This window comes from Triticum urartu, chromosome 5A (assembly GCF_056163025.1).
Source record: "Triticum urartu cultivar PI428250 chromosome 5A, HENAU_Tu73, whole genome shotgun sequence".
Lineage (NCBI taxonomy): Eukaryota > Viridiplantae > Streptophyta > Magnoliopsida > Poales > Poaceae > Triticum > Triticum urartu.
The window spans coordinates 683,560,677-683,573,619 of NC_141877.1; the positions used below are offsets into that span (position 1 = coordinate 683,560,677).

Consider the following 12,943-nt stretch of genomic DNA (forward strand, 5'->3'; position numbering starts at 1 on the left):
AGAACAATAATTTCATCCTTACTAGGCAATTCTTCTTCACGGTGTTGTTTACTAAATTTAGAGAAATTAAACACATGAGTCATATCATCTAAGCCGACAGTAACAACATACCTTGTGCAATCTATGGTAGCATTAGCAGTATTTAAGAAGGGTCTACCAAATATAATGGGACAAAAGCTATCTTGTGGGGAACTGATATGTCTCCAACGTATCTATAATTTTTGATTGCTCCATGCTATATTATTTACTGTTTTGAATGTTTATGGGCTTTATTATACACTTTTATATCATTTTTGGGACTAACCTATTAACCCAGAGCCCAGTGCCAGTTTCTGTTTTTACCCTATTTTAGGGTTTCGAAGAAAAGGAAAATCAAACGGAGTCCAATTGACCTGAAACTTCATGGAACTTATTTTTGGAAGGAAAGAAGCCCAATAGACTTGGAGTGCACGTCGGGGGATCTGCGAGGAGGTCACGAGGCAGGGGGGCGCCCCCACCCCCCTGGGCACGCCCTCCACCCTCGTGAGCCCCTCGTGGCCCCCCTGACGTACTTTTTTCGCCTATATATCTCCATATACCATAAAAACACCCGTGAGCACAATAGATCGGGAGTTCCGCCGCCAAAAGCCTCCGTAGCCACCGAAAGCCAATCTAGACCCGTTCCGGCACCCTGCCGGAGGGGGCAATCCTTCTCCGGTGGCCATCTTCATCATCCCGGTGCTCTCCATGACGAGGAGGGAGTAGTTCTCCCTCGGGGCTGAGGGTATGTACCAGTAGCTATGTGTTTGATCTCTCTCTCGTATTGTTGAGGTGATACGATCTTGATGTATCGCGAGCTTTGCTATTATATTTGGATCCTATGATGTTTTCTCCCCCTATACTCTCTTGTAATGGATTGAGTTTCCCCTTTGAAGTTATCTTATCGGATTGAGTCTTTAAAGATTTGAGAACACATGATGTATGTCTTGCCGTGCGTATCTGTGGTGACAATGGGATAGCACGTGATTCACTTGATGTATGTTTTGGTGATAAACTTGCGGGTTCCGCCCATGAACCTATGCATAGGGGTTGGCACACGTTTTCGTCGTGATTCTCCGGTAGGAACTTTGGGGCACTCTTTGAGGTTCTATGTGTTGGTTGAATAGATGAATCTGAGATTGTGTGATGCATATCGTATAATCATACCCACGGATACTTGAGGTGACATTGGAGTATCTAGGTGACATTAGGGTTTTGGTTGATTTGTGTCTTAAGGTGTTATTGTAGTACGAACTCTAGGGCTGTTTGTGACACTTATAGGAATAGCCCAACTGATTGATTGGAAAGCATAACTTTGAGGTGGTTTCGCACCCAACCATAATCTCTTGGTTCGTTCTCCGCTATTAGTGACTTTGGAGTGACTCTTTGTTGCATGTTGAGGGATAGTTATGTGATCCAATTATGTTAGTATTGTTGAGGGAACTTGCACTAGCGAAAGTATGAACCCTAGGCCTTATTTCCACGCATTGCAATACTGTTTACGCTCACTTTTATCGCTTGCTACCTTGCTGTTTTTATAATTTCAGATTACAAATACCTTTATCTACTATCCATATACCACTTGTTTCACCATCTCTTCGCTGAACTAGTGCACCTATACAATTTACCATTGTATTGGGTGTGTTGGGGACACAAGAGACTCTTTGTTATTTGGTTGCAGGGTTGCTTCAGAGAGACCATCTTCATCCTATGCCTCCTACGGATTGATAAACCTTAGGTCATCCACTTGAGGGAAATTTGCTACTGTCCTACAAACCTCTGCACTTGGAGGCCAAACAACGTCTACAAGAAGAAGGTTCTGTAGTAGACATCAAGCTCTTTTCTGGCGCCGTTGCCGGGGAGGTTAGCGCTTGAAGGTATATCTTTAGATCTTGCAATCGAATCGTTTTGTTTCTTGTTTTAGCACTAGTTTAGTTTATAGAAGAAAACTACAAAAATATGGAATTGAGTTTGCCTCATACACTTCATCTTTTTAATATCTTTCGTTATGATGGAAAGGAAAATTGTGCCAAAGTGTTAGAAGAAGAATGCATTAAAATGTTTGGCACTAAAACTTTGAATGATGAGAATGATTGCAATGTTGTTAGTATGAATTCCTTGGATATCCATGATGCTAATGATATGCAAAGCCACAAGCTTGGGGAAGCTATGTTTGATGCAGATGATATTTTTTGTCCCCCAAGTTTTAATGAGCAAATTTATTATGATGAAAGCATGCCTCCTATATATGATGATTATTGTGATGACACGTATGCTTTAAAGAACAATGATAACCATGAAACTTGTCATCTTGATCTTAATTTTCAATCACATGATAGTTATTTCGTTGAGTTTGCTCCCACTATTATTCATGAGAAGAAATTTGCTTATGTGGAGAGTAGTAAATTTTCTATGCTTGTAGATCATGAAAAGAATGCTTTAGATGCTGGTTATATTGTTGAATTCATTCATGATGCTACTGAAAATTATTATGAGGGAGGAATATATGCTTGTAGGAATTGCAATAATATCAAGTTTCCTCTCTATGTGCTTAAAGTTTCAAAGTTATGATTGTTTTGCCCTCCTATGCAAGTTGATTCTTGTTCACATAAGTTGTTTTCTCACAAAATCCCTATGCATAGGAAGTGGGTTAGACTTAAATGTGCTAGTCATATTCTTCATGATGCTCTCTTTATGTTTCAATTCTTATCTTTTATGTGAGCATCATTGAAATCATCATGCCTAGCTAGGGCGTTAAACGATAGCGCTTGTTGGGAGGAAACCCAACTTTATTTTTGTTCATTAATTTTTGCTCCTGTTTAGTAATAAATAATTTATATAGCCTCTGTTATGATTGATTTTTATGTTTTAATTAGTTTTTGTGCCAAGTAGAACCTTTGGGAAGACTTGGGAAAAGTCTTGTTGATCTTGCTGTAAAAAACAGAAACTTTAGCGCTCATGAGAATTGCTGCCATTTTTATTTGGAAAGTGCTATTTAGTTAATTCTTTTTGCAGATGATTAATAGGTAAATCCCTCAGGTCCAGTACGAACTCTAGGGCTGTTTGTTTCACTCCAACGCTACTGCTAATGTAACTACTGGCAGCGTGTTTTCTCTCCATCGCTACTAGTATTCCTTTTTTATTTTTTCGTTTTTAGTTTATTTATTCGCCATCATACAAATATTGATACAATACCAGTTATGAGGTTTACATCATTATGTCCATAACAGTGTCAAATGAAGGTGGATTAGGTTCAAGTGGAGGCAATATGTGGTGCATGTCAAAAGTATACTACTAATCCAAACTTGATCTAGTTTGGACTAATAGTACTTTCGATGTGCACCACATGTTGCCTCCACTTGAATCTAATCCGCCAGGACAAGATATTTAATCATCATCATGGTCATTACCACCAACAGTATTTATTTAATCACCACTAACACTAGCTAATAATAATTATCATAGTCATTACCACCAACACTAGCTATTTTATCATCATAGTAATAGTGTAGCACATCATCATCCTGAAACTCATTTCTAGCTAGCTAATCACTCCTGCTACTCTCTCTTAGGTAAAACAACATAAAACATGTGTAGCTCTCCTCCTTGATCAAGTTGGAGCATGCAGATGAACCTGTCTCCTAATCGCGGGTAGCGCCTCTGTTTGCTGCCCCCTAGTACTTTTCTGCACTCCCCCAACACATATTTGGTCCAGTCTTGCACTATTAAGCATCCGTCGCTAATCTTGAATGCACTAAAGTAATCTGTAGGATATCTTGGCCATAAGCTGATAATACTCATGGTACGTTTAGTCTCGATCCCATAAGGCACAACATTCATCGGGAGTCCCTGTTGAAGAACATCATATGGTAACATACTTAGCAATGAAGTTTAGCTTCAAAAATAATGTATGGAAAAGATGCACTGAGGACAAATAGTAAAAAATCTTACCATCCTTCCTAAATAGATGTGACCGTAGTTCATTACAAACACTATTGGTCGCACGTTTTCAGTACTAACATTTCTAAATCCAGGAAGAAAATTTGTCTTGACAGTATCAAGATCCTCAAGCCATGAAACATAATGACTTAGCTCCTCGCAGTTTAGTTCAGCCTCGGGACAGTAGTAGGTCCTGTCTACCAAGCGCTGGACATGTTTGCTTGCACCGAAATAAGCTGACAATACAAATTAGTTGTCAACTATTTTTGAATAAACAATATCAAAGACATAAATATGGTTGAGAAACTTACATAATGGTATAACTGGAGGCGTCTGCACATCGACCCAGATGTCGGTATTACCTTCAATATCATCTTCCGGACGAATATCAAAGGTGATAACCATATCAGGCTCAAATGCATAAGTCTTGCATAGTGCTCGCCATGTTTTGCATCCAAAATAGGTGTAGTCGTCTGAGTTGTATAATTTTGCATGGAAAATATAACCATGCTCGGTCTTCAAATAAACTTTCTTTACCTCCGCAGTATGACTGAAACATATCTTATCTAATACAAAAACTCTTGCATGGCAGGGGATACGCTAGTAGAATAGTAAAAAAAATATAAGTTGAAGCAAATGAAGCAGATGTCATGCTTAACTACGAAAAAAGACTTGTCGTTATGACTTACTCTATCCACTACGAAGTTCTCATCCAGCTTGATGCTGAAGCGCCTATCATCATCTAGGAAGATTCCGTTGCACAAGCCGCGCTCGTCTTCGCAGTATTTGCAAATACCGAAATCCTTTTCGTTGTCAGACATTTCCAATGTTCATAGTTAAAATATTAATTGAAAATCGATCGAAGACAACTACCAGGATACTCAACACACAAATCCGGGGCACTCGATATTTCCTACATATTCTGGCACAAGTCATGCCAAAATTCACGGAAAAATCCGGCATGACCTTTGCTAAAATAGGACATATCGAGCGCCTGAAATTTGCCGGAACGGAAATGAATCAACACTCCGGAAAAACATAGGCCACTCGGAGGTGTAACATGCAAACATGACCGGCCACTTGGATATTGAGCAACACAAGATATACATTTCAAAATATCTTATAGGACTCAAATTAGCATGCATTCAATAAGCAAAAGTAAATCATCTCATGCGTCCGTACATCGTCGAATATTATCACTAATACATCACACATAGTGTCATACATATAACATCACTAATAGAACTAAAACCCTAGCACACGATGGGTATCGGCGCGGGCGGTGGACACCCACAGAGAAGGAACCATCACGGGATCATAGCTCCAGTGAGATCCCTGGAGAACCTGCCAGGTATTGGAGAACGACCTGTGCTCCAACGCAAACAAGTAGCGACGGACGTGCGCGTCCTCCTCACTGACACGGTGACGCACCACCTCCGCGGAGTCCTCGAGCCTCTGGATCGTCACTGGCCCACGCGACCGCCACCAAAGAAGGTCCGGGTCAACGACAGGCTGGCTCCTCACCAACCTGCGCCCCCCGGTAGGCAGCGCCTCCCAATACCACCCCGGGGGAGCCTAGTCCCGGACATGGCCGATCTGGTCAAGCAGGTGTCGTCCTTCGCCGACTCGACAACGAGGATGCAGGATAGGCATCGTCCACATCGAGGCGGGAAAATTGCTTTAACTAAAAAATAGCAACAAGTTCTTACTAACTAGTTCTATTAATTCAACTAGTTCTTACTAAAAATAAACTTACTATAAATAAAAATATTCTAGTACCTAATTAGTACCTAGTTCTTACTAACTAATTAGTACCTAGGAACTACTTCCCTAATTACCATCTAATTTGATGAACCTATAGGGGTGGAAAGTGGTAGCGGATATTTCAATTATCCAACTATAAAGTGAAATAAGTGGTCAAATTTTACTCGTTTTATGATTCATCTTAGAAATTTGATTCGTTTTCACCCTTACATGAACCCTAACTCATTTGAGCCGCATCCGCATCCGATTTGTTTCCACTTTTACATGAACCCTAACTAATTTGATGCAACTAAAATATAAAGAAACCCTAGGCAGAGATAGGGGAGAGGGAGGAGCGGGCGTGCTCACCTCGGGTGCCTGCGACGAGGGAGGGGCAGGGCGGCGTCGAGGTCAGGGTCGGGGCTCGGGCGCGCGGCGGATGGCGGCCGGCGTCGAGGTCGGGGTCGGGGGCGGCGTCCGGGGCGGCGTTGAGGTCGGGGGCGGGGGCGGCCTAGAGGGTGCGGAGAGTGCGCGGCGGCCGACGGGCGACGGCGGCGGTGACCGTGGAGAGAGTTGGATTTGGGGGAAGTGGCCACGTGGGGAAGGACGAACCCCGTGGTTAAGTCAGAAGTAGCAGTAGCGCGTTCCAGGAAAGCGCTGCTGCTATCTTAGCTACAGCGCGTTCCGTGATACACGCTACTGCTACTCCTTTCTCTTTTTTCCCCTTTTTCATTTAGTTTTCTTCACATTTTATTTTTTTCCTTTCACCTTATTCTATTTCTTTCATTTTCAATTACCTTTCTATTTTTCTTTCCATTTAATTTTATAACCTTTAGCAGTAGCGAGTTTTCATTGAAACGCGCTGCTACAAATGAAGTAGCGGTAGCGCGGTTCGTCATAGGTCGCTACTACTATGTGTAGCCTATCGGCTAAACCGTGTGAATTTTAGTAGCAACGTGTTTAAAGCCAGACGCGCTACTGCTAGATCTTTATCTGCAGCGCGGTTTCCCTGTGCGCGCTACTGCTATTTAGCACCAGCGTGCTTTTTTGACCCACGCTACTGCTAAAGTTCTGTGTATAAGGTTTTCCCTAGTAGTGTATCTCCTTTAGCTTTTCATCTTCTAGTTGACCCTTACGTATTTCTTGCTCCAACGTAGGAATCACTTTTATCTCCATAGCACTAGCAGCAATACCAAGGTTTAGATGTTGCAACTCTGCATACAACTCTTCTGCCTCTGGTCTCAACTTACGATTGTTGTCATATTTCTTCCTACTGAGAGCATCAGCTACAACATTCGCCTTACCTGGATGATAATGTACCTCCGGTTCATAATCCTTGATTAACTCTAGCCAGCGACGTTGTCTTAAATTCAGACCTGTCTGAGTGAATATATACTTCAAGCTCTTATGATCGGTGTAGATATCACTCTTGTGACCAATCAGATAGTGTCTCCAGATCTTCAATGCATGTACCGCAGCTGCTAGCTCCAGATCATGAGTAGGATAATTTAACTCATGCTTCCTCAACTGTCTCGATGCATGCGTCGGTGGTGGTGACCTCATGTCCGCTCGCACCGTGTTCGATGAAACGCCAACGAGGGTCAAAAGCTTCGAACCGCATCGGCATCGCTCGGAGTAGCAGCGGGTACACGCTGGAGTGCTGGATGTGATGCTTGGCCATCTCCAACTCACGAGCGTGTAAGAGAGAAATCATGAGACAGTAATGATTTAATTTGGTTTTGCAATTTTTTATTTTAAAAATAGTTGGTTTATCTTTGTAAAATAGTTATTTACATGAGAATTATTGAACAAGATAGTTTTTAAAGAGCAATTTGCATTCAAACAGTCTTCATTCGTAACGAAGCTACGAGTTCACATTTGCTCTTTTTCCACGTTTGAAAATTGATGGAAGTTTTACTTAACAAAGCAACAAAATTGTTCTTTTTTACCACAGCAAAAAGAAAAGAAATATCCGGGTGTTTTCTTTTTTTCAATACTAGTCTTTTTATTCATCTTTTTGGGCTGTTAGGGGCTGGGGAGGTGTTCAGGTTAGGGCTTTTATCATTCCGAACGAGTGGGTTCGACCGTTACCCCTCCCATACCGAACGAAACATTCGATCTGGGGTGCTCCCAAACCCCATATCGGGTCGTAAATTTAAATATATTTTTTGCCATCGCAATCCTCAATTGGCATGGCAAATTTTAGCTAAATATAATGGCAAATTTTCACTTTTATTGCCATGGCATTTCTTACTCTTTTTTATTTGCCATGGCAATTTTACAAATTTTCATGCCAAAATTACCTATATCTACATGGAAAATATTTAACTATTATTGCCATGGAACTTTCACATTTATTTGCTTACCAATACTGCCTTGGAAAATTTACTTAAACCGCCTTGGTAATTTTTACTCTTTATTTTCCATGGCTAAATTATCTATATCAACCGCGCCTCTTTCATCTTTTTTCAAGGGATTTTTACCCCCGAACCCCTCTTGCCCTCCCTCCTATAAAAAAAAGCCGCCCGCCTCCGTCTCCCCCCCGCACTCCATCGCCTCGCCGCCGTTCCCCGCAACCCCCTGTCTGTCGACCCCAATCTCACATCCTCCTCTCCAGATCAGATCTTACGCCCGCCCGCCCGAGGTGAGCACATGCTTGTACATCCCGATCAGCTTGGAGTTCGTTCCGATTGGTTGGTAGGCGCTGGTTCGTAGGTCTCGGATCCAGCCAGCGTGGTCTCCCTCCGCCTCCGGAGTTGCTCGTTCCGATTGTGGTTGGTAGGCGCGGCGCGGCGCCGTCTTGTATCCTGCCTGCCTCTGGCTTTGAGGATTCATTCGTATGAGGAGGAACCTCGACTAGGATAGGATTTAATTAGTTAGGGTTTGTTTGTTTGGTAACACCACCTAGTTAGGGTTTGTTCGATTATCCGTAATAAGGAATCAATCTGACGTTTTAGTTAGGGTTTGCTTGGTTGGTTGTGGTCAGATTTTGGTTTCTCAAATGGTGTATGAATTCTTCAACTGTGCCTGTCGCGATTTTGGGCGGAAATTGATGATTTCGGGGGCAAAATCCGAGGGATTTTGTGGATGAAAGATGGGGAAACTTGGGGAAACCAAGCAAATCCATGGATCAAAATCAACAAAACTTCATCATGCCAACAAATCATAAAAAAATTGGGGCTATTTTTGGTGGGGAAATTTCGAATTAGGACGAAAAACAACAAAATCAAAGCTAGAAAACGAATATTAATTGGGATGCAATTTTTTTATTTCCCTGCTGTTTAGTTTATTGTTTCCTTTGATGGTGAGGCATTAATTCTGGAGATGCCATTTTCTTGCTCACAATAATACAATGAATGATGGGATCTCTATCTACTTTGAACCAAATTATATATATTCCCTCTGTTAATTATTTTTCTGTTTTGGGTGATTGAGTGTATTCATTCATTTTGTTTAGTTGCCTATCAGTATAAATACATGGCTGGATTGCTTTCACTGCAAATTAATAACTGTTCTGTCGCACAATGCAAATATATATATGCTGTCCTAACTAATTAAGTAGAAGCTTGGATTGGTGCTGTATGGTCTCTTCCTGACATTAAATCCTCCTCTGTTTGTGCTGTACCAGCTGGTAGCAGCAACTCTTCTGCTGCAGCCTTCTTCGCCGCCAAAAGGAAATCATGCTCTTCAAAATCCACTCCCATGCCCAAGTCCAAGACCTGCAGGCCCGCTCCGATGAGCTGGGCCACTCCAATGAGGACATGCTTGTGAATCTTGTCTCTCTGGAGTCGGTGCGCATAGCGCGCGAGTCGTATGCACTCCTCTGCCCGCTGATCATGGAGTCGAGCTCCTGGAAATGCCCGGAGCTGGATTCCCTCTCGGACGTGGCAGGCTTGTCGCTGGAAATCCAAAAGCTCGAGCATGATGTGTTACCCCAGCTCATGGTTCAGGAGGCTAAGCTGGAACGGGGCGCCCTGGAAGCCCTCCTACTCATGAAGAGCTCAGCAATTAAGCTTTTACATATGAGGAAGTGCTTTAAGGAAGCCTTGGGCGTATTGCTTGCCGAGGAGGATCTGGTCTCAGCCCAAGTCAAAAAGCTGAGCACATTGCTAAACGATACTGCTGTTCATGTACTCAAAGGTAATTGCTACAGTGGCTTGCTTCAGGATCGTGTCCCGTTTCTGGTCCAGCTGGTCACCGATGTGTTGGAGACCCCGGTTCGTTTCTGTGATCCTCGTGAGTATTCTGATGAGTAGACTTATCAGCCAGCTCGAGGCTGTTGTGATGAGTATTTCTTAGGGGCGTGGCAAACAGTTTAGAATCAAATGTTGCGATGTATTTCTTGGAACCTCCTTTATGTTTGGATGTGTTATTAATGGATTTTAAATGATATGTATTTTGGGTAGTGTTTTCTCATTCTGTGCTAGTCGGGTACAACTTGCAATTACTTTCAGTTTTTTTTTTTGAGAAATACAGTCACATGAAGGTATTCGCTCTTTTTGGGGAATATATGCCAAAAGAATATAGCATCTTAGAAAAGAGGCATACTTTAGAACGTGGATGGATTCACTCATTTTGCTTCGTATATAGTTTTCTACCAGTGAAATCTTGTAAAAGACATATTTAGGAACGGAGGGATCTGTGAGTGTCCATGATTAAAGCTTTGCAAATACCATAAACAAAACTTCACCTTGTACTTGAAGCTGAATTGAGTTGAAATGTGATTAGCCTTCCACTAGCCAGCCAAGGAGGAAGGAGCCCACCGTTCCATCCTCCCTATCTCTATTTCCTCTTTGCGCCCACCTTCCCCTTCTCCTGACACGTAAATCTAGTTGAGAACTGCGGCAGATCTAGTTGCGTTGGTCACTGCGCAACAACCCTAGCCACGACGAGCTCCACCACCGTGCGGTCCGGGAGCCGCGCCGCAGTCATCAACTAAACTAGGCTGCTCCACCTTGCCGTCACCAGCCCCTTCTCCGCCCACCTTCCCCTTCACCTGACACGTAGATCTAGTTGCATCGGTCGCCGCGCAACAACCCTAGCCACGACGAGCTCCCCCACCGTGTGGTCCGGGAGCCGCGCCGCACTCCTCAACTAAACTAGGCTGCTCCACCTTGCCGTCACCAGCCCCTTCTCCGCGCACCTCCCCCTTCTCCTTGACACACGGATCTAGTTGCGCCGGTCGCCGCGCAACAAGCCTAGCCACGATGAGCTCCCCCACCGTGCGGGCCGGGAGCCGCGCTGCAGTCCTCAACTAAACTAGGCTGCTCCATCTTGCCGTCACCAGCCCTTTCTCCGCCCACCTCCCCCTTCTCCTGACACGCCCTAAACCCTCTCAATCTTAAAAGCCCCGTATCTTTTATTCTGTTAGGTTTTTGGGGATTCTAAAAATCTTCAACAGGGTTCCCCCAGTTGAATTCGGATGTAACTTTTCGAGTAGATGATTTTTCATATAAAAAACTTTTTAATCCAAGTTCGTATGCAAAAGTTATGCCCATTTTACTAAATTCCAAAGAGATTTTGTAAATAAAGTCGAAATTCATATTTCTAAATTTTCCCAACAACTAGACCACATATCGCATGGGAAACTTATTTTCTTTTATTTTTTTGACATTTCCATCATTTTCTTTTATTTTTTTAAACTGAAAAGGCGGTCCACAAGGGGGGGTGCATTCAGTAATGACGCACCTTCACAAAGTGCGCCATTACTATGTGTATGACTTGGTCAAACCTTGGTCAAAGTTAGTAATGGCGCACTTTGTATAGGTGCGCCATTACTAAGTTTGACATAGTAATGGCGCACCTATGCAAAGTGCGCCATTACTAAGTTTGACCAAGGATTGACCCAGTCATACACATAGTTATGGTGCACTTTGTAAAGGTGCGCCATTACTATGTCAACTTAGTAATGACGCACCTATAAAAAGTGGGCCATTACTATGTGTATGACTGGGTCAAACCTTGGTCAAACTTAGTAATGGCGCACTTTTCACCTAGTGCGTCATGCATTACTGTTTTTGTTACTAATGGCGTGCCTACACATGACGCGCCAGATGTATAGTGTGTCATTAGTGTCCATATTGGCTATAGCTGTTTTTCTAGTAGTGTGCTATATGCCTAGACTCATTGCAACCTCGTCGATCAAACTAAGCTGCCATCCAGAGGCTACGGATTCAAGTACACAGGTAGGAAGAACATATTGCAGAGAATCAAATTAAGCAAGTGGCAAGTAATGATGAATGAAATTCAGCAATCTTACCCTAAACATAGCTACGGCCGCCGTTCAGACGAGGAGAGCGGCGAGGGAAGCGTGGAGAACGACGGGGAAGCGATGTCGTGACCATTGTCCTCCTCCTCTTGCGCTTTGGAGTCATCTTCGACTCGGTTGGAGGCTCCACAATCTGCAACGGCACCTCGTGCACCGTGGGTTCCTGATCTAGTGGATTCTCTACCCTGGATCTGAACGCCCACCACCTTCGCCTAGTCCACGGGCTGGATGAATCGGCCTGCTCCATCGCCCAGAGGAGGATCTCGACGAAGTGCATCGGTTGTGCGGGTAGGGGGGGAAGCTTTGCCTTCTCCCTACTCGTCAGTTGCTTCAAAGTGGCCATTGCCGTCCAGTGCATCTGACTTGTGTTGTGAAACCAAGAACGGATTTCCGTCAACCTTCTCATCTTGACCTGGTCGCCGCAGGCGATCTCCATGAAGTCGGCGTTCTCGCCGCCGGCGATCTGCTCGATCTGCTGCTCCATCGAGGTTTTTGCGTGGATGGAAGAGGGGGATGATGTGGAAGCTGGGAAGAGCAAAGTTGCGGCCGCGAGAATGAGGAGAAGGCTAGGAGATGGCCGCGGTTTTAATGGTGATGGAAGAGGGGAAGTTTCACGGTGGTGGCCATTTGCATTGGATGAGAGGGGCGGCGGTTTTGCATTGGACGAGAGGGCCACCTTATCATATTTTTCCTAGGACTAAAATGCCCCTAGATTAAAAGGTGTCCCCACCTTATCATTAGTACTTTCGAGTACTTTCATCCGCGTACTTTCGACTACCACGTATGTATGCACTGTTAGATCGAGGCAAACGAACGGCTCCAAAAAACGCCAACTACTGTAAAAGTTGTACTGAAGTAATTATCATATCTCACATTAGTGCAGAACCGGCCTTTAGTGCCGGTTCGTGACGGCCTTTAGAGTGGGAACTAAAGGTCCCCCCCCCCTTTAGTACCGGTTCGTCACGAACCGGCGCT

At 43.7% G+C, this 12,943-nt stretch overlaps 1 protein-coding gene across 1 annotated transcript; it reads left to right on the forward strand.

Moving 5' to 3' along the window:
* Window positions 1-8,242: 8,242 nt before the first annotated feature.
* Window positions 8,243-10,116, forward strand: LOC125506551 (uncharacterized). Its single transcript, XM_048671343.2, has 2 exons — window positions 8,243-8,344; window positions 9,329-10,116. The coding sequence occupies exon 2, from the start codon at window positions 9,381-9,383 to the stop codon at window positions 9,954-9,956; it is 576 nt and encodes a 191-aa protein (XP_048527300.2). The 5' UTR covers window positions 8,243-8,344; window positions 9,329-9,380; the 3' UTR covers window positions 9,957-10,116.
* Window positions 10,117-12,943: the final 2,827 nt, after the last annotated feature.

Bases quoted from the DNA above. Each gene is read 5' to 3' on its own strand.
- LOC125506551 (XM_048671343.2), top strand. From the start codon at position 9,381: ATGCTCTTCAAAATCCACTCCCATGCCCAAGTCCAAGACCTGCAGGCC.